The sequence below is a fragment of the Theobroma cacao genome, chromosome 1 (assembly GCF_000208745.1).
Source record: "Theobroma cacao cultivar B97-61/B2 chromosome 1, Criollo_cocoa_genome_V2, whole genome shotgun sequence".
In the NCBI taxonomy this organism is placed as follows: domain Eukaryota; kingdom Viridiplantae; phylum Streptophyta; class Magnoliopsida; order Malvales; family Malvaceae; genus Theobroma; species Theobroma cacao.
In genome coordinates, this window is record NC_030850.1 from 1,302,944 (window position 1) to 1,330,503 (window position 27,560).

General features: G+C 36.6%; 3 protein-coding genes, 1 long non-coding RNA gene and 2 pseudogenes across 6 annotated transcripts; 2 read left to right on the forward strand and 4 right to left on the reverse strand.

Annotated features, from left to right (window-relative positions):
• On the reverse strand, window positions 1,679–2,702 carry LOC108662473. The gene is made up of 2 exons (XR_001928334.1): window positions 2,462–2,702; window positions 1,679–2,375 (listed from the first exon to the last, which is right to left on the reverse strand). It is a non-coding gene; the product is annotated as an uncharacterized LOC108662473 (long non-coding RNA).
• On the forward strand, window positions 2,946–5,884 carry LOC18610871 (AAA-ATPase At5g17760). Of its 3 annotated transcripts, none has more exons than XM_018122911.1 (3): window positions 2,946–4,119; window positions 4,763–4,875; window positions 5,254–5,652. In XM_018122911.1, exons 1-3 carry the CDS (start codon window positions 3,136–3,138, stop codon window positions 5,255–5,257), a joined length of 1,101 nt encoding a protein of 366 aa, XP_017978400.1. In that variant the 5' UTR covers window positions 2,946–3,135; the 3' UTR covers window positions 5,258–5,652. The 3 variants fall into 3 exon arrangements, with proteins under 3 accessions (XP_017978400.1, XP_007046846.1, XP_007046847.1); XM_007046784.2 differs by having other exon boundaries at window positions 2,960–4,119; window positions 4,768–4,875; window positions 5,254–5,884; XM_007046785.2 differs by lacking the exon at window positions 4,763–4,875 and having other exon boundaries at window positions 2,972–4,119; window positions 5,254–5,884.
• LOC18610873 lies at window positions 6,673–12,210 on the reverse strand (annotated as a pseudogene).
• On the forward strand, window positions 16,804–20,406 carry LOC18610875 (annotated as a pseudogene).
• On the reverse strand, window positions 20,503–25,382 carry LOC18610876 (UPF0261 protein mll9388). The gene is made up of 9 exons (XM_007046791.2): window positions 24,845–25,382; window positions 23,950–24,603; window positions 23,303–23,509; window positions 22,791–23,006; window positions 22,448–22,670; window positions 21,902–22,149; window positions 21,377–21,555; window positions 21,032–21,285; window positions 20,503–20,899 (listed from the first exon to the last, which is right to left on the reverse strand). The coding sequence occupies exons 1-9, from the start codon at window positions 24,962–24,964 to the stop codon at window positions 20,748–20,750; spliced, it is 2,253 nt and encodes a 750-aa protein (XP_007046853.2). The 5' UTR covers window positions 24,965–25,382; the 3' UTR covers window positions 20,503–20,747.
• On the reverse strand, window positions 25,557–26,500 carry LOC18610877. The gene is made up of 2 exons (XM_007046792.2): window positions 26,494–26,500; window positions 25,557–25,903 (listed from the first exon to the last, which is right to left on the reverse strand). The coding sequence occupies exons 1-2, from the start codon at window positions 26,498–26,500 to the stop codon at window positions 25,557–25,559; spliced, it is 354 nt and encodes a 117-aa protein (XP_007046854.2).

Genomic DNA, 27,560 nt, shown 5'->3' on the forward strand with positions numbered 1-27,560 from the left:
GGGGACCTCATTGTAGCAAACTGAAATCCCTTCCTGAAGCTCCACGTAGCTAACTCTGTTTGTTTACCGCCTTTAAAATGTAAACCTTCTGTTCTTATTCTTTGTCTCAGACATTCATGTATACTTATAAAAAAAACTTTGATTTTTGTATATTCTAAGATATAAACTTTGTATAATAATACTTTTTACATTCACAAAGCTTAAAAAAATTAATAATAAATTAAGATTATGGAAAAAGTTAAATATATTTCGATAATGTAAACAATCTATCTTGAGACATTCTCATGAGATAAATAAAAAGGATAATGGACAGAGTATATAAATATATATACTCTAATTATCTTAGTCAGATGCTTAGTTTGCACTTAAATGCTGTCAATTTGTTCCAAGAGAGGGTGCTGACCATGTACGTCAAGATAATTGGAGACCAATCGGAACCCTTGATTGCTGCAGTAAGACATGTTAATGAGCACGTCTATCCGGCCTGGACGAAGCAATGCAGGGTCTGGTTTATCTTTTTGATTGGTGGTGAATACAACGATTCGCTCCTCTCCACAGCTTGACCGCAATCCATCTATGGAATTAAGTAGGCAATGTAACACCAAAGTAACTACCATTGGTTAGAGAATAAAAGAAACCAAATAGAATCTAATGAATTATGTGAAGTGAAGACTGGGAATATTAAAGTAAAGTGAAGAGTACGTGTGATATAGCTAATTAACATAGTTAATGAGGATGAAATTTGATCGCCTAGTAATGCCTTCCTCAAATCTGACTTAGATGGAATACTGGTGAGCTGCATGTCGAACACATCAAATTTCAAATATTTTGCCATAGCAGCAAGGCTTGATTTCCCAGTCGCAGGAGTACCGTAAACCCTCGCTTCCAACCCTTCGCAATCGTTCTATATAAATCCTTCCTTGAAATAAACCTGTCTAAATCATCCAGGATAGTCTGCTTTAACCCTGGATCCACGGTGAGTGTGTCAAATGTGGCTGGATGCTGCAAATCCTTGGATTTTTATTGCTTACTAAACTCTGGCAGTATTCTATGAAGCCTTGGAACCTTTTTCTTCTTTTGTCAACAATCTGTATTGACTCAATACATGATTCAGATAATCACGCATGATATTTCCTCTATGCTTTTCAGGAAAACGTAGCTTGTAGCACCTCCTTCCAGTATTAGCACCGTAAAATTTTGGGTTCTAGGCAAGAGCGCCATTTAACAACGATGTTCTGAAAAACGTCAACAACTTCTACCGCTCGCGGCAATTCGGTAGTCACCTTGTCCTGAGACCACAGCTTCCCAACTCTGATTTTCAGCTGAAGGAAAGCAACCCCGAGAAGAGTCATGACTGCAGTTTCTGAATGCACCAGGAGAAAGAAAAACAATCCAGGGCTTTACTCCAGAGAACTTGAGTATTAAGCACGAAGGGATGGCTGACGTTTACAGGCAAAGTAGCTAATGCACCAGTGGGCTTCACGAGTTTTTGTAGCGTTCGTCAGGTCGATCAACTAGAGCGGGGAAAGGAATCGAGGAATTCCTGATCCCAGTTTGATGTTGCATTTGGCCCGACCTCAAGAACCCATTGAAGACCATAAAACCAAAAGTAAACGAGTCGGTGCTCAAGTTATAAATGTTAACATTCGGCCCAAATGAGCAGTAACAAGTAAGAGAATAGGGCTTGAATTGTCCAAGAAAAGCTTGGCTCCATATTTTTTTTCATCAAATAATGAAATGCTAATCCAGATTAGACAAAAAAATAAAAAGGGAAAGAAAAGAAGAGGGAGGGGGGAATAAAGAAGGATGTTACAACAACTATTTGCTGCAAGAAAAAGAAACCCATGCCGAGATGTTGTAGACTTTTGCACCGTCACTTTTTCGTTAATGTCTGATTGATAAGATGATATGAGAAGTTGAGAAGGGTCACAGTATGAGATTCTCCTGACAAGGTTTTTTTCCTTGTTATGACATATGACGTGAAAAAGAAAAAAGGTAGGCAATCAAACTTTTTTTTGACCCCTAAGTGGATTAGTGATGTATTGCTTCACAGGTAAATTCGCCCGAAACAGTATCCCATCTCTTCTAACACCAATTCCCTGTCACTTGCAAAATGTAAAAATCTCAATCCTGAAAAGGTCCTGCACGTTCAATCTTCTTCCTGGGACTATGATTGCCACGATGTCTTGTAATAAAGCCCAAACCTGATATAAGATTCTTGTTCACAAAAGCCCATTGGCATGGCAATAGCGTGTAGTAACATTCCAAAGATTTGCAATACGTTGGCGATCGAATATTCTCTTATCTAAAACACTTTTCTTCCCAGCCGGTGTCTCCAAAATCCAAGTACCCAAGCATGAAAGAAAGACAAGTACCTGCGAAAAACACAGCAAAAAGAAACGTTTTGTAGAAAAAGGCCCAAGGGTTTGAAGAAAGCAATGATTCAGCACACCCTGCGAACCTGTAAAACACCCTGCAGGGCAACCTTCTCTTTAAAGCGAAAAAGCTATCAGATGGGATGAGAGCTCACTTTTGTGCGTTCTCTCGTGTGCTTCCGCCAGCCATCAGTAAACACGTACCCTCAAAAAGCAATCGCTTCTTGGTCAAGTTAAAAGTATAAATCTTGAATATGGATATCTCTTTTGCTACTTTCCAATGACAAATTAATCAATAAACTACGACAGTTCTTTAACTTTTCATTTAACGAAAGAATTAATTAAATTTGCTCATTTTAGAAATGCCAATCACAGAAGCAGAAAAAAGATGAACTTAGTGGATTATGATACAGGGTTGGCAAAGAGTAAAATAATAGTTGTATCTTTTTAAAATTTTGCAACCTAACAATTGATAAGTCGTACTACATCCAAGTACTCCAAGGAATACATTAGGTCATGAAATTAATTTATTAAAATAATGAGAATCCATGTTTACTGTTCATTGTTACAGTTCCTTTTTATTTAGTCATAGTCGGAGAACAGTCTGATCATTTACTTCTGCTGAGCTTTGCCTTTACAAGTTTACTTGCACCTCAGCCAAATGATATTGAAAACCACCTGAAGTTCACTGTGCACAGCTCAATTCTGAGAACCTTGAAACAACACCTTCTCTTGTAGCTTTGGGCCTGCAATTGCAACCATGTTTTCGACCAAAGAAATGCCTTCTCCATCATCAATATTCTCGGCCTATGCTTCCATGACTGCCTCCATCATGCTTTTTCGATCCATGGCCAACGATCTCATACCTTACCCTATCCGGAACTATCTCTTCTCAACCGTGCGGTACTTCTTTAAGCCTCGCTCTCCAATACTCACTCTGGTTATAGAAGAATCCAATGGTATGGCAAGAAACCAAGTCTATGATGCATCGGAGATTTACTTGTGCACCAGGATCAGTCCCAACACCGAGAGGCTCAAAATAAGCAAAACCCCGAAAGAGAAGAACTTAACAATTCGGCTTGAGAAAGGTGAGAAGATTGTTGATTTCTATGAAGGCGTTGAGCTTAAGTGGAGATTTGTTTGCGCAGAAGCAGAAAAGAGTAACAACCCCAATGATCATTTTCCTCCAAGAGCTGAGAAGCGTTCATTTGAGCTTAGTTTCCACAAGAAACACAAAAACATAGTCTTAAATTCTTATGTGTCTTATGTTCTCGAGAGATCAAAGGCAGTTAAAGATGAACAAAGGGTTTTGAAGATGTTCACGCTCAACATGCAAAACTATGGAGGAATAAAGTGGGAATCCATCAATCTTGAACATCCAGCAACTTTTGAGACATTAGCCATGGACCCGGAGGTGAAAAATGATGTAATGGACGATCTGAACAGGTTTGTTAAGAGGAAGGAGTTTTATAAGAGGGTTGGGAGAGCATGGAAGCGCGGTTACTTGTTGTATGGACCTCCAGGCACCGGAAAATCAAGTTTGGTTGCGGCCGTGGCAAATTATCTCAAGTTTGATGTGTATGACTTGCAGCTTGCTAACATAATGCGGGATTCTGACTTGAGAAAATTGCTGTTAGCAACAGGAAATAGATCAATTCTTGTGATTGAAGACATTGATTGCAGTGTTGATCTACCTGATCGACGGCATGGGGATGGACGCAAACAACCTGATCAACACGTACAGGTTTGGCTATTTTACCATTAAAAGATAGTTACACGTTTATACTAATTTTCATCAGAAAATTTATGAGTTAGAGGACATTAAACTTAAAACTCGTAGGATTATTTTAATTATAAACATGACTTCACTAAGCGTTCATTCAGTACTATTATTGGCCCAAAAAGCTGGTTTCAACTGGAAACTGGAACAGAGAAAGTGTTTCAGCATGCTCCGGACAAAGGTGCTACCGTCCAAATAGGGCTGTCCCCACTTCATATGCTTTCCCAGCCTTTCCTTGTCGATTCCCACTTTACCTCCTCTGGACGCACTCATTGCACAAAGCTAATTTTTTCAAAATGAGAAATTCTAATTAGGCAATTGTTTAGGGTGGATTGCTGATCAAGGAAAAGATCTTTCCTGGTATGTAAAGTCATCATGTATGATGATGTTGATGTCCTTTTCGGACCTGTCTTTTCATGTCCTGTGGTTCATTGAACAATATCCTGGCTTTTAGCTTGTCCAAGTCATAACAATTGTTCGTTGGTCTATCCAGAATTAGACCTTTGTACCTTACTACAAGCGTCATGGTTCAATGCATCTTTCATTCTAATTTCAATTTCCAATCTAGTTATTAAATCTATTCGCCCTTTGCATATCATTTGGAAAGGTTAGTCTGTCTTCCTCTTCCATGAGGATGGACCATATGACAGGGAGCTGGAACGAAGATTTACTCCTCAAGACTGTCTCACAGATTATGCTCGTTCTGGACTCCAGCATACAGTGAGCTCTTACCTTATTTACAAATACAGCTAATTTTGCAGAGCCCAATAGTGTTTACTTTGGAGGCCTTCCTTTTTATCCTTGTGTACAGGATTGTGACCCTAACCAAGTTTTATGGGGTCAATTTTAAATCCAAATGTCTATTAAATTAAACTAGTTCAAGCTGTACCATGCTTAGAATCAAAAAATTGAGCTCAAGCAATTCTCAAATGTGAGTTAAGATTTTGTCAAATGTAGAAGAAACTGTAGTGGTTATGCTTGTATCGCAAAGAAATTGGACCCCATCTTTTGTATTCTGTAGTTCTGTTATCTTTTTCACTCAACGTGGCATTTAGAAAATACTACCCTGGTGATGTTCCTGATAAAAATTTTCTGCAGTTAACTCTGTCAGGCCTGCTTAACTTCATTGATGGATTATGGTCTAGCTGTGGAGATGAGAGAATTATCATATTCACCACTAACCACAAGGACAGGTTAGATCCTGCTCTGTTGCGGCCTGGGCGCATGGACATGCACATTCACATGTCCTACTGCAAACCCCAAGGATTCAGGCTCTTGGCCTCAAATTACCTGGGAATTCGTGGCCACCACCACCTTTTCGATGAGATTGAAGGCTTGCTAAAGAACACAGAGATAACTCCCGCACAAGTTGCTGAAGAGTTGATGAAAAGTGAAGATGTTGACATTGCACTCGGAGGACTCGTCAAGCTCCTCAAGAGGAAGAAGCTGGAAGGCAATGAACCAATGGACAAAGATGCAACCAAGTTCGGGGTTAGAGAATCAAAAAGACAGAAAGTTGAAAACAAGCGTAGGTCTCCTAGGATCACTAGAAGAAAGTGCAGCAGGAGAAGAAACTTGTAATCACTAGCAATTAGTCTAATTTTCCATTAAAACTACTTGCATGACTTACTGCTTCACTCTGGGTAGTAGTGTTCACTTATCTTTAGCAGCAGAGTTGGGTTGAGATTTCACTGCTTTAAATGAAATGTCACTTCTTCAATCCCCAAGAGATCTACATTGTGTACAAATCAAGAATCCGACTGTTAATGCTCCCCTTCCCCCCCAGAAAAAAATTTTAGCATGAAAACTGTTAGCAGCAGTTTCTTTTGACGTTATGGATACGTTGGTCAGTCATTTTATCCCAATGGATTTTGAAAACACTGGTAATTGTTATTTATTGCAGCGCACACCAGAAGAACAGATCAGAATTGAAACTGAAGGGGTCTTCTTTAGCCCTTGTAGCTTTATAGCCTTTGCTCCTATTGATATCTTTCTCGGTGAAAACACACAGACCAAGTCTATTTCAGTATATAAAATTCCGAACAAATGGGTCCTGGCTTGCTAACTTTCGGCGTGTAAGAGAAAAAAACAAGGCCACACTTGCAAAACTTCTTTTTCCAAAGTCATCTTTTATTCTCAAAATACACACGTGGTAATATCTTTATCAAGTATAATTCATTTTATAAGTAAATTTTATATGTACATATATTTTATAATAATTTTAATTTTTTTCATCTAATACTACGTGACTTTTTTTAAAAAAAATTATAAAATATCATGTCAGAATAGTTAAAACCGTAAAAATTAGAGATAAAATTTACTTTTTATTTTTATTTAGCTTTTAATCATTGTCAGTATTCATCCATACAATAAGATCTATATTTTTTAGATTTTGATATATAATTATTTATGAAATTGATTCGTTAACGTTTCATAATCGATCCAAACTATATTCATAGTAATGAGTAATTTTTTTACATATAGTTTGTAAATCTAAATAAATTGAGAAGGGGAAAATAACATTATAAAAGTAGAATCATCAACTGCTCAAGCAGTATTCTTGCATGGTGTGGTTTCTAATTTCTTGAGAGACTTGCACTCAATTTTCTCCTGTTCTCTGGATTCTTGAATCTCATTTCCTTTTGAGGCTTCTTGCTCAAGTTCATCGTCTTCAATTTTCTTCTGCTTGAGGAAAGTAAAGAATGCTTCGAGTGCAGTATCAGCATCCTCATTCTTCATTAGCTCTTCAGCAACTTGTGCAGGAGTCACCTTGGTTGCCTCCAGCAGCTCATCGATATCCCTGAATAGCCGGTGCTCGCCTTTGGTTCCTAAGTAGTTTGAGGCCAAAATCCTGAAAGCCTGAGTGGTGCAGTAGGACATGTTAATGTGCATGTCCATTCTTCCAGGGCGCCACAAAGCTGGGTCGAGCCTCTGCTTGTGGTTGGTGGTCAGCACGATGATCCTCTCGTCTCCACAACTTGACCACAAGCCGTCTATGAAGTTCAATAGTCCAGACAGCGTCAACTGTACAGATTCAGGTTTATCAGATGCATTAACATGAAATCAACAGGAAAAAAGACGCATTCAATTAGTAAAATTTTTTATTTTAGCACGAACCTGCTTTTCCTGACCACTACGCCTATGTGCACTGGCATTAGCCCCTGGACGATCAGGCAGACTGGCATCACAATCAATATCTTCAATCACAAGGATTGATTTATTTGCAATAGCCAGCAACAGTTTTCTCAGTTCTGAATCAGATTTTATAGTTTCAAGCTGCAAATCATAGATATCAAACTTCAGGTAATTAGCCATGGCTGCAATTAAGCTTGATTTGCCAGTGCCTGGAGGTCCATACAACAAGTATCCCCGCTTCCATGATTTCCCGACTCTCTTGTAGAATTCCTTCCTCCTAAGAAACCTATTCAGATCTTCCCTAATCATGTTTTTCAGCTCTGTGTCAAGGGCTAAAGTGTCAAAGGTAGCAGGGTGTTCAAGTTTGATGGATTCCCACAATTTGCAATAGTAGTAGCGATTAGTTCCTAAGGTATATATCTTTAAAACCCTTGATTCACTTTCAATCATCTCAGCACTTTTTAACGCAAAAGGCAAGTAAGAATTCAAGACAATGTCCCTCTATTTCTTCTTGAAACGTAACTCGAAATATCTTTTTTCAACTGCTTGGGAATCATTACGATTACCTTTCATTTCGACTTCATGACAAACATGCCTCCATTTAAGCTCAACGCCTTGGAAGGAATCTGTGATACTCTGCCCCTTGACAAGATTGAACGTCAACGCCTTGTCCTTTGAACGTTTGCTCACTTTGAGTCTTTTGCTTTCAGGGCTAATCTTGGTGCTCAAGTAAGCTTCTGAAGCATTGAAAACTTGGTTGGGTTCGATCCCATCGGTTTGTTCAATAACCACAGTTTGTTTACCAGTGCAAAACCTGAACAAGGAACTCAAAGCAGAGACGATTTGCCTCCGGAGAGGGTCAGGTATGAGATCATTGAATATTGACCGGAAGAGCATCAGTGAAGTACTAATTGAGGCGTAGGTAGTGAAAGCTGATGCTGCAGATGGAAACATGGTTGAAAGAGATTTTGGGAATTTGTTCATTATAGATTCAGAAGAGAGGTTATTGGACTTGGAGGAGCGCATGGTGGAAATGTTTTTCCCTAGAGTTTCTGAAACGTAGATCGGTGCCTTTATCATGACCGGCACATAGGGATATTTTGGTATTTGAAATAAGGATTATCAGATTATGTTAATCCAGATGACAGCTTTACTTCTCTGTATATATAACAGTCTGATATCCATTCAAATCTAATACAAGTTTAAAATTTAATTCAATCTCGATTAGTTAATAGCCTTCATACACATATTACCTTGGAATGATGATTTTATGCGTCAAATATTCTCCCAAAATTTCGTGATCTGATCATTTTGAATGCATGTCAGACATTGCCAATGAGATTCACCATCCATAGACCCAACAATTCAAAAGGGTAAACATTTATATGATAAACTGTACTCTTAGTTTAATACACCCTAGAATGATTAATTGATTATATAACATCCATTATCCCCAAAAGGAAAAGGATTATGTAACATCAATGCAGGAAAAATTAATATGGAACAAGAAGAAATAGCCAAACCAGCCTCTTAAAAAAGAGAAAGCCAACCATATCAAACACAAGAGAGGTAATCAAATTAACTAGAAACTTCATACGAGCGGCTTAGTATTTTTTATCTTTAAATGAATCAAAAACTTGTATTAAGAAAACAATAATAATAGAGTGGTTAGTGAATGACAAGTGAAGGTATCCACAGCGGATAGAACAAAGAGAAGGCAACTAAGATTTTTTTAAAAAAAAAAGAAAGAAAAAATCAACCATTTCAATAAGTTCTGATTATACTCTGCCTCCATTGCCATGGCAAAGCTGCATAACTTGCCTCAAGATTATATTCCACAGATAAGAAGCCTGCTTTTTGCAATCATCTCTGAATCTTTCCAAGCTCTGACTCTTACCTCCAAATGAGTGGTTGTAACTAGGATATTGATTCTTCCTAAAGTTCTTGCCGTCCCAGTAATTTGTGAGTTGCTATAAGATGATGGTCATCTATGCCCTGCTCTAATAATAACAAATCAAGATTGCCTGGTGGCTTTTATCTATTAATGGTGGTCAAGATCCACATTTAAATCCCTCTCCCAATCTAATTTTGTCCAAATGGATTGAAAAAATCAATATTGAAAATCAAAGACAAAAAGAAAACAGTTTTATTCTTGAGGATGCTGAATAAAAGCATCAATTAAAAGGTATGAACTAATTTAACTTGTGAATCTTTTAATACTTGTAACAAAGGCTTGAGATTGGAATTTTACTTTAACAAAGAAATGAGATGGGGGATAAACATTGAGTGGAAAGAAAAGAAGCACCACCCATCTCAAATAGTAGCATGGTATTTACTACTCCCTTTATTATATAATAGGCTTCTCTTTTATGGTTTCCTTTTCATCATCATCTTCCTTTTGTTCCCCTCTTTCAGCTTCTGTGCTTTGCGCTTCTTTATTTGTTAGTGATTCTGCTTGACTCTTAATGGCCTTTGCTTCCTCATTTTCTATCTTTTTCACCTTGAGGAATCCAATGAGATCTCGGAGCACAGTTTCAAGATCGTCACTCCGAAGCAGCTGCTCTGCCACTTCAGCTGGGGTCACTTCCGTTGTCCTAATTGCCTCCTCGATCTCTCCAAACAATGCATGGTCTTTAATTCCAAGGTAATTTGATGCAAGAATTCTGAATGCAGATGGGGTGCAATAGGACATATGAATGTGCACATCCATGCGCCCTGGACGCAGCAGTGCTGGGTCCAATTTATCTTTGTGGTTGGTAGTGAACACAATAATTCTCTCATCTCCACAGCTTGACCACAACCCATCAATGAAATTGAGCAATCCTGACAGCGTTACCTGTTTCAGTAGAAAAAATCATATGGTGGAAACACGTTTCATATCAACAGAAATAATCTGGAAGCTGATTTGATGAACTGAAACTTGCTTTATCTGCACCCTTTCATCAAAATCTATATAATTGACAACCACTTTCAATGATGTTGCTATAAACATGGACAAGTTGAACCCGTGGTGACAATCTGTTTCATGTGAAGTGTTTCGTCGTCTTTACCAAATGACAAATACCAACAACCTAAGTAGGGAGGCATGGCCTTTCAAGGAATCTAACTTCCAAAACAAAGAAACGCCAGAAATGAGGATGTGGCTTCTAGGCGACCCATCAGAACGTTCCTAGCAAAGTACTTTTCAAAACTTAAAGCATGTGCATAACTGGTGATTTGCCAGTTCGATTAATGCCTTAGAAAATTGTTTCGCGTGCATTGAAAACTTCCTTCTGGTCTTTAACGGGCTGCTCCTTTTCTCGTACCATGTTTTACTAATTTATACTAGTACTATTTTGGCTCCTAATGTTTAGCTATATTTTACTGTTTTATAATCTAATTATGGAAGTATTAGAGGGTAGCATTGTGGAACAGATAATATATAAAACTCAGCTATAAACTTCCATCAATTCAAACCCACTGCCCTGATTAATATATGAAACAGAGCATTGTCACTTGTCTGACAGGATAAGAAGTATGTGGAACTAAATTGAATCAATGCCAATGGAAAACTATTCTTCAAATTTCTGGTTGTTCTGGACTAGCAGTAGAACAACCAACCAACAATTAGATTAAAATTAAAAACTAGAAACAGAAAACATATGATAAAAAAGGGGGAAATCGGAGAACTAACCTGTTTCTGAGGAGGATAATCCTGAAAGCGTGAAGCACGAGCCTCGGCCATCCGATCTTGTAAGTCAATGGTGCAATCTATGTCCTCTACCACCAATATGGACCGATTCGCAGTAGCCACGAGCAATTTCCTGAGTTCCGAGTTGCACCGTATATCGGTCAATTCCAAGTCATAAACATCAAAATTCAAGTAATTAGCCATTGCAGCAATCAGGCTCGATTTGCCCGTCCCTGGTGGGCCGTACAACAAGTACCCTCTCTTCCAAGCTTTCCCTACTTTCCTGTAATGATCTTTCCTCTTCAGGAACCTCTGAAGATCTCGCAAGATTGTGTCCTTGAGCTTTGTATCCAAAGCCAACGTTTCGAAAGTTGCAGGGTGATCAAGATTCACTGATCTCCAAGAATCCGCCAAGTTGCCATACATGCTTTCAGAGTCAACGGTGAAGAGTTTTATCGTCTTCCGTTCTTGTTTCAGGGACTTCGCTTCCTTCACAATGTGGGGCAAGTAAGAGTTGAGCACCATTTCTTTGTGTTTTTGGGAGAAGCTGAGCTCGAAAGAACGCACTTCTGATCTTAATGTGGAGTTGATATCTCGAGGGTTGTGAAAATGTCTCGTTGATTCTACTTGTTTGCAGACCAAAACCCAGTTGAATCTGATACCATTGTAGATGTCAACCACTTCTTCATTACGTTCCATGGTGACAATGAACTCCTTTTCTTTCTCAGGCTTGCTCACTTTGAATCTTTGTGAAGACGGGGATATTTTGCTGCCTAAGTAGACCTCTGCAGCCTCGTAGACTTGGTTGTAAACAAGGCCATTGAATTCGTCGACGACCATGGTGACAGTTGACGAGAAACGGTTGCAGATCTTTCGGATGCCGAAGAAGACATAATCTTTGATATCATATGGCAAGAATTCTTGTGCTATTGACCGAACCAACATCACCGTGGCAGCAAAAGATGCAGCAGCAGATACAATTGTCCTGGCGTTGGCAAGTTTGGATTCACCAGAAGAGCTCTCCATGTTTCCTGCAGTTAAATTTCAGGCTTTTGGGGTCTCAAAGAAAGCCTTTTTGGGAATTTTCTTGCGTTCGATCTTTGAATTGAGTGTACGTATTTTATGGTTTGGGGAATGAATTTGTCTGGAAGGAAAAAAGGAATTGGAATAGGGGATGGTAGAGAAGAATTGGAAGGAGTGTTGAATTCAGCACAAGGTTACGTATTTAAGGAACCATCACTGGTTCTTTCCTGGATTGAGACAGTCCAACGATTTCGGGCCTTGAAATTTACATCGATTGGATTCACATGGAATTGACCAAAGGGACAGACCCTCACGTTTTCACTTTACAGTAATGTTAATGCCATATACAGTTGACTTACAACCCATCGTTACAATGAAATCTCTCTTTTTTTCATAAAAATAATGAAATCAATGTTTAATATTATTAAACATAATATTTGAAAAAAAATTTAAATTATTTAAAATTTTTAAATAAATTTTTATTTTTATTATATTGAATTAAATTTTTATATATTTTATTTTAAATTAAATAAAATTTTATAATTAACTATTATCTTATTATTATTAATAAAAAATTTATTTGTTATTTCATACTAACGTCGTATTAATGTAATATTAATATATAATAAAATTTATTATAAGATCATATCGTGATATTAGGCCTTATGTATTAACATGCTAAGTTAGTGTTAATTGAGTATAATAGAAATAACAATAATTTATTAACATTTGTATGAATAATTAAGAGTGTTTACTATATAATTTTTTTTAAAAAAAAATTAAGTTTGAGAATCTAATTTAAGATTAAATTAAAAATATTGACAAATGAAAGGAAATAATTTCGCCACGTGCAACAAAGCACACCGAAAATCTAAGTGGATTTGGCCCAACCGCCCTACTCCAAACTTGGTCTCCATGGAAAACAAAATAAAACAAAACCCAGTCAGTCGATCTTGGTCTTCCTAGGTAACGTTCATCTTACGTTGTTGTTGTTTTTTTTTTTTTCCTCTTCTTTCAAGGAATTAGTTAGAAAAAGGAACGAGCTAAGACCAAGGGCTTGACTAAGTTACTCTGTTTCCATTAAAAAATTAAGTACTAATAAGAGAGATTTGTTTAAGATTCTCTTATTGACCTTTATCCTGACGATATCAGGGACATATATTTAGACAAAAAAAATTATATCCTAAACCTTAAAAATTTTAATAATTTTTGTGGTGGACTTGCTAGTCAAGCTTAACGTATATTTAAAGAAAACTCTGTTATCCTTGACAATTCGATATTCCAACGAGAAGACTGACCATTGAAAACAATAATTAGAGACTTTAATGTATGGAGTTCCTCGATAGTCTAAAATAGAATAAGTCAACTGGCAGGAAAGCTGACTGTTTACCTGATTCTGAATCGAGAAGGAATGTGTACTGGTGGGCCTGGCTCGCTGGTTGGTAATCACAGGCTGTGGCAAAGTGCCTGTTTTGGGCTCTGCCCGCTGAAAGATTTTGGCAAGCCACCTTCTATGTCTTCAGCTGCCATTGCAGGCCTAGTTCTGAACGGTCTCAGCCCAAACTGGCCATTGATTATGGGGCTAAAGGACAGCCACTGGCAGCTCGGTAGAGACAGATACTGTTCATCTTCTGAGCGTCGTGACTTTGGAAATTGTTCCACGATTTTCAACATCACCGGAGATATTAGAAACTAAAATTCAGTGGAAGGGAAATGTCTACTGATTCAAACCTGGGCTACTCCTGCAGCAAAACACATGGGGTTCTATAAGAATGGGCCTCCTCCACCAAGCCACTTTACTCTGCGTTTGCAACATTGCATCTGTTACTACAATCATGATGGGAGACCACACCTGACACCACTCCAACCTGTCTATGTAGCCGTCAATTGAGGTAAAGTTGTCTTACAGCTGACTGCTCTTGCTGATTCCGGATAAGCATTTTTCATTTAAAGAATACACGAGACCAATCTAGGCCACTCAGTTCGAAATCCTTGAGACCTTGAAACGTCTCTAATCCTTTCATTTCCAGGAAGCAAAACAATCATTCCACTAAGACCCTTATATACACATCCTCATTCTTCCGATTATCAAACCCCTTTTCTTAACCAACAAATTATGTTTGAAAAGCTATGTGAAAACTAAATCCAGACAGGGTCAACATGCACAAAAAGATTTCTGCAAACATTACTCTAACGCATGCACATATAGCGGCATGACACATTCTGTTGCAAGAAGCTTATTTTCTGAAAGAAAAATTGAATCAGCCAGCATTAATAGTAGATAAAATGTGAATGCAACCTCAATTCTTATCATTTATCAAGAATATTAAGTGATCATGATACCAGTAGTCTTCAGCACTGATACATGCATGGAACAGTCTTAGCAGAACAGAAAGATTAGATGGTCAGTGTAAGCATAAACTAATTAAAGTCGACTGATCATAGAGGGAGAAACAAGAGAACGAGTAATTTATGGGACTCCGGTATTTCAATCATAACGTTGTTACTGTTATTTGTAAGACAAGAAAACGAGTACGGTATTTTTCCAGCCGCTCCTATATTGAAACAACTATGGAGCTGAAAAAAAATTATGGGAGAAAAGAATTAGAGGTGAGTAAGTCAAAAGCAGTTGAGAACAACACCTCTGAGGGCTGTAAAGAGCAATGCTTGGCTGCTGTACGTCTTGCTTCCTTAAAGCATGACAAACGATTTAGTGCGACACACTTACTTAGAAGCCTACTAGGTGAAAAAAGTGCAAACAAGCCAAAAAAGCACCCCCTATGGTTGTCAAAAGAGAGCCCTGTAAGATGCAAGCAAGAATTGCTGCTTCCCCAGTTGGTCTTCCTATGCCTGCCAGATATGCCTCCAGCCCTTTTAGAAGCAGGTGACAGAAAGTGATGTAATGATACTCAAAAGTAGGATAACTTTGGCCAAGATGAATGTAATAGAGGCTCATATGCCTCTTGAAGGGTATTCTCCCCAAAGGAATTTTGTGGTCACTTCAAGAAGATCAGCAAGAGAAGAAGGGTGAAACGATGTTAACATGGAAGTAAGTTTTGACAGTATATTTTGGCAATAGAAGCTGGTATGCTTAAAGCCTGGAATACTTATAATACCATAATTTAGTACTAATGGTAGAATCAGGATTTACTTTAGAGAAGAATAGTACAGGGTCGAATACCCTTCTTTAGGAATTTCCTTTGTCAATATTAAATTCCTCTAAATCAAACTCATTTTCTTGTTTAGTTAATTAATAGAATAAATGTTTTTCCCTGATGCATTACAAGTTTGCAACATTTTTTTGCTTATCTTACACTGATCAGAGATTTTAAGTTTTTCCCCTGGTGAAAAGTACTTCAAGTAGCTATTAAATTTGATTAACCAACATATATGGCCTGTTCAATGTTCTAAAGCCTTGACAATATTAGCTTAGTTGCACCTTTTGAGTTAAGCTGAATCAAAATGTGTCAGCTGATCACTTGATGCTGTAGAGATTTTGTCATCAATTATTATGACATAGAAAGAAGATTCATTGTGCCAGTAATAAACACATAGGTTAATAGTCTAGTGAAAGTTAACAGGAAGAAAGCAGAATCAAACCATTTGTTTTAGCAGGTTTTCTCAACAGGCTAAAGTTTCCATGCAGAGCAACCCCCTTCCCCTAAGAACAAAAGATTTGGAGAAGTTTGAATAACTTATGAGAACTGTGTCTGATAAGAACCATGAGACCATTGCAGTGGTGCTTCTATTAGGTTTTACTACATACATCTCAGTGTCAACTTGCCTTATTCAGGGGTTCATGAGTTTTAAATGACTGGATTTGAGTCATTAGAACATTATTTCATCATTAACAATGTTCAAAATTTTGATTATCATGATGTTTCTTTCTGAGTCTGCTCAGTCCCCACCATTCCGGTACAAATCATATTCAGTGATTCACTCCCACCATTAGCAAACAGATGATATGTTCTCACCCTAGTGCCAATGAACAGCCTCATGATGCTGAAACATTGAGCATTTTGCAATTTGTGATAAAAGTATTACAATGTCATTCAATTGTATTACCAAATTTGAGTGACAGAAATTTCTACTGATGAATCTGAGCTCCTCTGCAATAGAACACACGGGATTATATAAGCATGGGCCTCCTCCACCAGAGACTTTAATCTGCAACATAGCATCTGCTACCATTATCATGACAGACAGCTAGCACACCACTGCAAGCTGCTCTCACTTCGGGTGAGCTCTCTTATAACTGACTGCTCTTGCAAATTGCATATTGACCCCAACCCCCTCCCCCCCTCTTTTTTTTTTCTTTCTTCAATCATGAGATTATCACACACTGCTCAGTTCAAAATCCTTAAACCTTGAGACTAGTGGTCCTTCCACTTCCATAAAGCTCCACTGAGACCTAACCTTTGCCAACATCTTTACACTTCAAATCATCAATTTCCTCCTCCTTAGGTAACAGAATATGTTTGAAATTCCATTTGACTCAAGTCCCAACTGTTGGGTCACCATTCACAATATAATGGCGCAACATATACAATATGTGCACAGCACCATAACACCTTCTGTGGGAGGAATCTTCACATCACTACACTAAAGCATGCGTCCAGCTTGTCTGAATTGAATTTTAGTCCATATCATGATTACTATTGAAAAATTGAAAAAGAGTATCTTAACAAACTATTTTATCAGTGGGAATGATATAAGCTCTACTGTGAGTCAATGAATGTGAATTTTGTGTAGTTTAAAGTCTAAGCATACGATTCAGATGTCCCATTTCAAAGTAGACAGCTCAACAGAAAATTTTATTTTATGTACATACAGTGGAGCATCATCTGAACAATAAAATACAAGCTTTGCACTACATCTGTCTGATCAGCCAACCTGAAGATGTCGAATCCATCAAAGGAAGACCTTGTCTTTCTTGCACAGAACCACTGTGATAGCATCATGATTGCAGTGCTTTCTATAGGAATAACAATTTTTCTACTTAAATCTTGGAGAAGAACCTCAACCGATAATGCTGACATCCCTGGCTGACTGGGATTACCTTTCCTAGGTGAAACCTTCTCTTTTCTTTCAGCCACTAACAGCACAAAAGGGTGTTATGATTTTGTTAGACTGCAACGAATATGGTTAGTGATTCTTTCTAGTTCTTCACCCTCTATTAGTACCATTATATCACATATGGTATCTATTATTCCTATACATATGGAATATAACACCCTATCTATTTCTTTTTTTGTCAATCATGATGTTTTGCTTTCTCAAGCTGGTTGCATGGATCTTAACTGCTCCACTTCTGAGACAACATACTGGAATTAAGGAAAAGAAAATTTATCGATGATGCTTCTATTGTCAGTGCACCACTAGACTGATTGAGTCTGCTCTATTAATTTAACTATTGAAACAAGATATGAATTGCACTTAAACTTCATCCTGTATGAACTAATTTAGTCTAGTTTAGCTCTTTTGACTTAAAAAATCACTTAAGCCGTACCAGATGAAGCAGAAAAGTTATTAAATGTGTATGTGTGTGTGTTTCTAGCATTCATCAAGTCAAAGTTTGACACCAAATTCTAGATCAAAGTTAAACACTGCTTAATCTTTTTTACAGTACTTTGTAAAAGATTTGAAGTTGTCATCATGTAGCAGTAAAAGTATATAGTTCATATAAAATTGAAATTTCTGGTGAAAGCAGGTACGGAAAGTGGTTCAAAACAAGAATATTTGGGCAGATCCATGTGTTTGTTCCAAGCACCGAGGGTGCAAAAATGATCTTTACAAGTGATTTTGTTTGATTCAACAAGGAATATGTGAAACCGATGGCAGATGCAGTGGGAAAGAAGAGCGTGCTATATGCAAAACAGGAGAGCCACAAAAGAATTAGGCGTCTTCTCTCTGTTCCTTTCTCCATGGATTCTTTATCTACATTTGTAAAAAAAATTGACAAGATGCCGATTGAAAGGCTAAATAAACTAGAAGAGAGTGGGAAAAGCTTTTCAGTGCTTGACTTTGGCATGAAGGTAATAAGTGTGTTGAGTCAACAACAATGAATCATGTCATAGATTATCAGTTTGGTACAACTAGAGAAATAATAGTGCTACCAACATGTGCTGCGTTCCTGAGCTATCTGAAAATGTGGTCTTGCAGATGAACTTTGATGCAATGTGCAACATGTTGATGAGTGTTACAGATGATTCCTTGCTAAGACAGATTGAAAAGGACTGCATTGATGTTGACAGGTCCATGTTAGCGTTTCCTGTTCTGATTCCTGGCACCACATACTATAGAGGCATGAAGGTACAAATAAAGTACACAGGGTTTGCAATGGCTTCATCCTGAGACAGGCGTCCAGGCCAGACCTGAGAAAATGGCAAGAAATTATGGCATGTTGATGAAATGTAAAAGCTGGTTGAAAAATTGAACTGAGATAGCCTGTTTCATGTATCTTACTCTATTGATTTCATTCTTTCAACTCAAAGGTGTTTATGCTAACATAAATGGTCTATACAGGCACGTAAAAGACTCATGGAATCCTTTAGAGAGATGATTGCTAGAAGACGGAGTGGAATGGAGACCTCTGAGGACTTTCTACATTCCATATTGCAGAGAGATTCATGTGCACCAAATGAAGAGCTTGATGATTCAGAGATAATAGATAACCTTATAACACTGTTAATTGCAGGGAAGACCACCACTGCATCTGCTATTATGTGGTGTGTCAAGTTCCTGGATGAAAACAGAGAAGTCCAATACAGGCTTAGGGTGAAACTTTAATCTCACTGTGCAAACTTGATTAGAACAGAACTTTTAATCCAGGGAGTATTTGGAGCAAAATAAGAAATCATTGACATAAATAGGCAATGAAAGATTTCAACCATTAGTAACCTAATTTATAAATGGTTAGTTTAGGATAGGATAAGAGGATTATAAAGCCGAAATAAACCAAAAGACTTCTTTTTCTTCTTTTAAAAGTTTTTCCTGCTTGCAGGAAGAACAACACGCAATAGCCAGAAATAAGCCAGAAGGAACCTCACTTACCCTTGAAGATCTTAAGAGTATGTCATATGGCTTAAAGGTGAGAAACAAACGAGCTGTGCCCTCAGCTCTCTTCTTTTACCACATGCGTGGAACTGCATCATCATATTACTGCTTGCATTCTCCAGGTTGTAAAAGAAACGCTGAGAATGGCAAATGTTGTGTTGTGGTTTCGCCGTGTTGCATTCCATGACTGCACAATTGACGGTAAGTCTCTTTTGTTGTTTATCTAAATTTAATACACATACTTCTGTATGTTAGCATCTCTCTATCAACACATTTGTCCATTGCAGGCTTTGAGATAAAGAAGGGTGGCTCGTAAACATTGATGCAATACACTATGACCCTAATTTGTACAAGGATCCTATGCAGTTCAGCCCTTCAAGATTTGATGTAATAAGCCCCACTAGCTGCATTGATTTTGTTTCCCGTGCATAGAATTCCAGCAGTACCAACTATTAAGCATGAAATCCTGATTTACAGTGTACCTGTATTTCATGTTCCAGGAAACACAGAAGCCGTATAGTTTCATCCCATTTGGATCAGGACCCAGAACATGCTTGGGGATGAATATGGCAAAAGTGATAATGTTGGTTTTTTTACATCGATTGATAACCGCATATAAGTGAGTTATTTGTCACTGTACTCAGTAATATATTTTCACGCCTCCTTTGGCTGGGAGCTTTCTGTCCCTTTTTAATCAGTTATTCTAAATATTACATGATTAGATTCTAACCCTGAAATTATTGTGCAGCTGGACTGTTGACGATCTTGATCCTTCCCTAGAAAAGAAATCACATATTCCTCGACTAAGAAGTGGCTGTCCCATAACCTTGAAGGCCTTGAACAAAGCCAAACAAGCTTGGATGACCTAAGAGGATTATTTCTCCATGTTAACTGTCTTCAGTGCTTGGAAGGCACAGATCAGAACCAAGTGGAAACTCTACCTACATAAAAAGGCTTGCCATGCCTAGACAGTCCAGAAACAATCTTCAGACACTATATGTATGAGATAGATTTCTTATTAAGTGCATCATTGGGAACTTAATAGTTTTGATGGGACAGAAAAGCTCCTCATTACTCAGACTAAAGCATCTCAATCAATATTGGAAAGAGGTGCCACTTCAGACACTAACTCTCTTCCAGCGACTAGAGAAAAATAGTATTGAACATGACAGAATGAAATGAAATCTGCGAAAACAATTAAACATGTATAATTGCTTAAGCACCATTCTGTTGATATAATGCGAACATGCAGACTCTGCCAAACTGATAAAAACCAATATAGCGAAAGCAGAGGGCCAGCTGCAGAGACAAGATAGGATTCAAATCCATGATGTGTTTCCCTTCAGTATCATTTTTGGATTGTGTTTTATCCTTTTCTTGGATAACAAACGGCTCTAGCAATGCTGTTGCTTTACTAATATGCAAAGTTATAGACAATGCTATTAATAAACAATAGCCAACCAAAACAAAAACCTGTCATGTCAATTAGCATTATTTGATAAAACTTGCACATGCCTCACAGCCTCAGTTCTTCCCATTTACCAAGTATATGAACAATCAAACGTTAATTTGACAACATTATACATGGACAACTCGGGATTATTCTCACACATTACTTGACCTATTTTTATTTAATCACAGCCATGAGTTGTAAGAAAAAAATACGCTAGGAAAAGAATCTGGCTCGATTAGGAACTGATATTCAAGTTCACTTGATTGATATTGATTTGTATTGCTGAACGGTACTTGTTATAGCTTGTTCAACTGGTAGCCTCTCCATGCTCGATGCACCATAAAACCCATTAACTCCCTTGGTTCTTTTCAATATGAATTCAGCTTCCAGAGGACCAGAGATTGGACCTGCAAAATGCACCAGATTCTACGTTAGTGAGAGTAATTTAAGGAACCAACAGCATGTCAAAATAGAAAATTAACTACAATAGAGAATCATCATAACTTAATTATAAAGAACAAAAAGGTGCTGAACTGTACCTCCATGACAGAGCACAATGACATTAGGATTGATGCTATGAGCAGCATCAGCGATAGCTTGAACACAAACTACACTTTCCTCGATTGAGACAGCTGTCTTGGCACCTATAGAACCAGATGTGGTGAGTCCCATATGGGCCACTATTATATCAGCACCAGCTTTTGCCATTTCCACAGCTTCATTAGTGTTGAAAGCGTAAGGAGTTGTCAAGAAACCCATTTTATGTGCTTTTTCAATCATCTGAACCTCCAACCTGGACAGTATGAATGTAAAGCATCATATAAGGAAACTACAACATAGCTATAGTAAGAGTGAAATGCATTGTTTGAGGCATAGTAGCATACCCATATCCCATTCCGGTCTCTTCCAGATTTTGTCTAAAGTTACCATCAAATAATCCCACAGTTGGAAAATTTTGTACTCCAGAGAATCCAATTGATTCCAATTGCTTCAGGAAGTAATCCATTCGGCGAAAAGGATCAGTTCCACACACTCCAGCAAGAACTGGTACTGCCTTCACCACCTATGTATATTTGGAGCTTTGTGTCAAAAAGAAATCTTCACAAGGTGTTGCTGAAAAGCAGGGAAGTTGAGTGGGGAAGTTTTCAAAGTTAAATATTTACAAATAAGATCATAGGGTCTTGTTATCCTCTAAATTGGCAGTTGATGCATGAATAATAGTATAATTTAAGAAAATAAAAAAGAAGGTGACAAGGTCAACAAAGATGGTACCAAAAAAAAAAGTTGGTCATTTTCCTTTTTCAACTGAAGAAATAAATTTTGTAATAAAAGTTAAGAGTAATTAAAAATAAAAGATTTACGCCAGTGTAGATGATAATTGATGAGGCAAGCAAGCATTTCAAACTTACTGGCAGTACTTCATTCGCCATCTCAAGGACTATGGCATTTGCATCAGCAAAGGGCAATAGGCCCGCCAAAGAACCCCTTCCTGCCATACGAAAGCGTCCTGAATTGTACAAAACTATAAGATCAACACCACCAGCCTCCTCAAATTTTGCAGATATTCCAGTCCCTGCACCAGCTCCTACTATAGGCAGTCCTTTAGATATTTGATCTCTGAGTTGCTGCAATATTCCCTGAGTTCTTTGTAAAGTTTCTGTCACAAAATTGTTACCAGTTAGTTTTCATCCACATTGACGCTAAGAAACATCTATAATCTAGCTACTTGATCAGCAGGCATTAACAGTAGTCAGAAGGAGTAACTATTAATTTCATAATTAGCACATTCCTACACAAGCTTGTAACCTTTGAACTAATGAGCTGTTATACATGTCAAAATATATGCAGGGGTATAATTTTGTAGGTGTTCTGATCTTTTTCACCCTTACAACCACAATAATTATCATCGATACTTTGTACAAAAAAAAACAAGGCTTCCTTGAGAATAATTCAACCTGGTCTTGCATCAGGGAAGTTGCTTGGGCTATAGGTAATGGTCCCAGAGCTCAAAGAGTTCATATTGTAGTCATGATCCTTTTGAAGGTCCTGGCTGGACTCACAAGAAGCAACCTGGGGAAGACTAGAATCTGTAGGACTCTTTGAACAGATCTCTATAAATGAGTCAACCAATGCATCCACAAACTCAGGGTCATTGATATGGTAAGGATACATCTTTACCTATTAGAACACATAATTTTCAATTTCATAAGGAAAATTGGAATGTAACATGCATGATATGATGAACACAAATAAAGTAGAAAATTAAGGTGCACATTATTTAATAAACATTATTGGTACCTGCCGATCTTCATTTATCTGAATATGTCTCTTCAGTTCGTTTAAAAGGGTACCAGTAGCCTCAGGATCATAGAAGGGCTTCCCTGATGCATCCAATGCTGAAACACCCTTTTGTGGCAGGCACACACAGATCTTTGACGAAGACTTGTTCAGTTTATCTGCTATAAAGCCAGCAAATTTTTTGTTCTCGTCTGCTGTGGTTCGCATGAGTGATACCTTCAATCACCCATCATTAATACATAGAAGACACATTAGACAAAAGTAAACATGGTATAATCCAGATTAATTTGACCTATCTCTCCAATTGTTGAGCAGTGAGACAGAGAAAAGATTGACCTGATTTGTTATTTTGATATGCTATTTTGGTAAAAAATATAAAAAAAAAAAACCCAATTAACCATCTAATTGCAAAAATGAAAGTATGATAGAGTGATATAATATTTTTTCTACCATAACAATGATACAATATCAAGAAGGCAATGAAGAAAAACAGAGGTATATGGACTTATCACCTGGGCATTGTGGACATGAATCTTTCTTTGCTGAAAATTTGAGGGTATGGTATCTTTAGGTCCAAAGTTCACCATATCTAAGGCTCCCACACTGAGGACCAAAGGGATTTTCTTCTCTATAATAACATCAAAACGAGAACTGTCACAAGCCATCACACCTCCAACTACATAATCTGCAACCTCTGTAGTTGTAATGTCCAAAACTCCCTGTGTAACACGAAATGGAAAAATCTGAACTTGAAGAATGAATAATAAAGAACAAGCAAACCATCATAGACAGCACACAAATTTAAAAACATTCAAAGGTTATGAAATCAAATATGTTGCAGCACCAAAGCTTGAGTAAGCATAAGCATCCAGCTTCAATACTAACATAGGGGGGTCAGAATATGGTAACTTCCAACAATGCTGGCGCTTTGCCCATTTCTCCTTAACTTTAAACATAAATAGTTTTACCACAATCAAGGCTCCATTTTGCTTGTAGCAAAGTCATAGAAAATGAAAAAGTTGAAACTTAATAATGACTGGAAAGTTTCTCACAAAAAGATAAATCACCAACAAAATGCAAAAAATTCATTCACCATAAGTAAAAGAATTCCCATTTCAGTGAAGAGGTTTAGAAGAAAATAAATGATCGAGAAACATACCTGTATATATCCTTCTCTAACCAGCGATTCCATAGCCTTGCCCCCTATCCCAGTGGCATGGAAAATAAGGGTTTCATAACCTTCCTTTTGCAATCTTTCTTTCACAGCATTAACACATGGAGTTGTGACCCCAAACATGGTTATACCAACTGTACATTTTTTGCCTTTGCTACAAGAGTCTTGCAACCTCTCAAGCCTTCCTATCGCCATTCCAGCCAAAGCAGCTCCAGCATTTGATAACACAGCTCTACTAACACTATTAATCCCACAGATATCCACAACTGATGGAAACAATATCAAATCCGATGTTCCAACATAAGGTTCAGTTTGACCGCTAGCTACAGTTGATACAATGATCTTTGGCACACCAACAGGAAGCGATCTGAAAGCAGGTGATAGCAAAGATGTGCCTCCACTGCCTCCAAGGCCAATAGCTCCAGCAAGAACACCATCAGCCTGAGCTTTCTTAATAAAATGTTCAAGTGCTTTACTCATAACACCAACAGCTTTGCCTCTATCATCTGGAAGCATTGGGTTTTCTCCAACTGATTCAGAATAGCACAAAAGAATCTCCTTTCTTGACACAAACTTGAAATCATTTAAACTCTCGATTTCCTTTTGACCAACAGAGACATCAACTATCACAACTTCTACCTGTCATTTCCATTAGTGAAAAAGAGTAACCCAATTTGATTTTCCTTTTTTCCATCAAAACAGAAAAATCAGACAAATAAGAAAATACCAACATTGGCAAAATTCTTAAACTAAAATTAAAACCAAAGAAAATGCTAAAAATCTAAAAAAAAAAAAAACCAACATTTCCATATCATTGTAAAATCAAATTAAAAACACTATCAATTCGAAACCAATCGAATTTGGCATAAGTAGGAAGTACCTTGGAGGAAGAGCTGTTGGAGGAACCATTGAGAGAGGATCGAACTGACTCGGACAGGAAACGGAGCTCGTCAAGCTTAGTATCAGCCGTTCCAACACAGAAAACTTTGGCACTGCCCATTTCCCTGGAACCCCGGACTCAGTTAGCCCGTATCCTGAGTTTGGAATGAGTTGAGCTTTGTCTTAGAATTCTTCCAGATAAAGCAACCTCTTCGAGTTAGTGTTGTTCAAAGGTCGGTTTCCAAAGTGTTGCCAGTTTGGTTGTTGGTGGAGACCGACTGTTTCCTGGCATAACGTAAGCACTTCTCCATATCATTTTCTTTTTTTTTTTCCTTTAACACTAACCAATTTTTTATTGTTTGCTCAGATTGCTTCTGATGAATATTCTGGATAAAGAATGGAAAGAGTTGAAGAAGTGGAATTTATAATAAGATAACGGTTGATTTGATAATCGATACATTGCATAAACAATAATAAAATGTACATAAATGACACCACAGCCACATGGTTCTTCTTCATATTAAATCTACTAAAACTTTGGCTACTTACATAACTAAAAAAAAATTTGGGTTCAAATTGAAACAGAACAGGATTTATATTTGATACAATATCAATATATAAACTTTTTAATAAATTTTCAATCTTTTAACGAGATGACAATATTTGAATATTTGATAGTGTATGATCAAATATAAACCATGTAGAAGAAAAGCTTATATACAAATGTCAAACGGGTTAAACATCAATGATTGCGTAATGGAGCATGCCATGTTGGGCTCAGCATAGCGGTCCATATAGACAACGGACATTTGCTGGCAAACAGGACAGGTCTCAGGCTTCTTACCATCTTTCTTCGGGTCAGGCTTCTTATCATCTTTCTTCGGCTCGGGCTTCTTCTCTTCGGGCTTCGTTGGCTGTTTCTGTTTCGGAGGTGGCCCAACGCTAACCCGTTCAACAAGTTCTTCTGCTTTTCTCTTGCGGACTATGAGTTCATACGGGTCAGCATCGCCTGTTACTGTTATTGTTCCCTTAGCAGCATCAAGCTCGATCTTATCGACAACTGCAGATGATTAAATCTGAGAAAAATTGTCATGGATATGACTGATATTGGTGAATGGAAGGGAAGAAAAGCAAGAGGAATATGCTAACATTGTGTTTTATCTTGTACAAGGGCAGAGCTAACCAAATTTTATTAGAGGGACCAAACACAAAAGAATAAGAATTAAAAATTTTAAGAAATTAATATGTTAAATTTAATCAACAATAAAAATATTAATGATAGAACTATGAAACTAAATATAAAGTTATAATTTGTAAAATATAAATAGTTAAAAATAATATATAAGATTAATAATTTCTTCTTATATAACCAATATTATTTAAATACTATATATTTAAGATAATTTTATTTCAATTAAATATAAAATGTAAAGCACATAAAAAAATATACTTAAGTTAATTTTCTCTTACATAATCAAGATTAATAAAAAACTGATACATCGATTAAATTTTAAATAATAATGTAATACTACAATTTATATTTAAAAAATTATATAATAATTTATTAATTTTTTAAAAGATTAAAAATCATAAAAAAATAAAATCTATGTAATATAAAAAAAAGAACATGACACATCGCTAAACACGAACCAGTCATGGCCCTTGCATTGTTGAAAGATCATATCGGATCAATATTGGGTCCTAACCTTGTAAATTTTCTAGTTCCCATTAATTCTTATTCTCCTCCACAATTTTCTTTTTCTTTGAAAGGCTTCTCCTCCACGATTTTGGTACAAGAATGGGTTGTCCTTGTTTTTTTCCCTCTCAATAATTGATCAAATAATAATAAATTAGAACTCTTTTTTATTTTTTTGATTTTTCGTTTTCTATTGAATTAATTTTTTTACACCTTATATCAAAACTACATTGCTTTGGACATTTGAAAGTTTTTTTTTTTTACTTTTATTTATTTTAGTAAAAACATACTTAAAAATAATATTTTTTAATTTTTAATGTTTAGAATATATATTCATTTAATATTTATCAATTATAATTTAATATTAATTTTTATCTATATTCTCTTATTCTACATGAATCTGAATCTATAGTAAATAGATATCTCTTTTATACTTAAATGTTTAAATTTCAATAAATATCAATCCAATTCATTATATAAAAGTAAGATAATTTATTAGGTCAATTGATCGACACATCAATTGAATTAATTTTTTTTTACACCTTATATCAAAACTACATTGCTTTGGACATTTGAAAGTTTTTTTTTTTTACTTTTATTTATATCAGTAAAAAAATACTTGAAAACAATAATTTCTAACTTTTAATACCTAGAAGATAAATTTATTTAATATTTATCAGTTACAATTTAATATTATTTTTATCCTGAATTTATAGTAAATAGATATCTCTTTTATACTTAAATAGATGTTTAAATTCTAATAAATATCCATCCAATTCATTATATATAAGTAAGATAATTGATTGGGTCAATAGATTGACATTTGTCATTCTTAATTAAATTAATTTTTTTACACCTTATGTCAAAACTACATTGTTTTTAACATTTGAAGGGTTTTTTTTTTCTTTTTTACTTGTATTTATTTTAGTAAAAAATATTTGAAAACAATAATTTCTAACTTTTAATACTTATAAGATAGATTTATTTAATATTTATCAATTGTAATTTAATATTATTTTTT

What these genes read in the sequence shown, in the direction of transcription:
- LOC18610876 (XM_007046791.2), bottom strand. Translation starts at nt 24,964, where the DNA reads ATGGGCAGTGCCAAAGTTTTCTGTGTTGGAACGGCTGATACTAAGCTT. An exon ending in AGATAAATGAAGATCGGCAG is followed by an intron (nt 22,671 to 22,790) that starts GTACCAATAATG and finishes GTGTTCTAATAG; the next exon opens with GTAAAGATGTATCCTTACCA. An exon ending in CATTGTGCTCTGTCATGGAG is followed by an intron (nt 20,900 to 21,031) that starts GTACAGTTCAGC and finishes TGCATTTTGCAG; the next exon opens with GTCCAATCTCTGGTCCTCTG.
- LOC18610871 (XM_007046784.2), top strand. Translation starts at nt 3,136, where the DNA reads ATGTTTTCGACCAAAGAAATGCCTTCTCCATCATCAATATTCTCGGCC. An exon ending in AACCTGATCAACACGTACAG is followed by an intron (nt 4,120 to 4,767) that starts GTTTGGCTATTT and finishes TGGAAAGGTTAG; the next exon opens with TCTGTCTTCCTCTTCCATGA. An exon ending in GTTCTGGACTCCAGCATACA is followed by an intron (nt 4,876 to 5,253) that starts GTGAGCTCTTAC and finishes AATTTTCTGCAG; the next exon opens with TTAACTCTGTCAGGCCTGCT.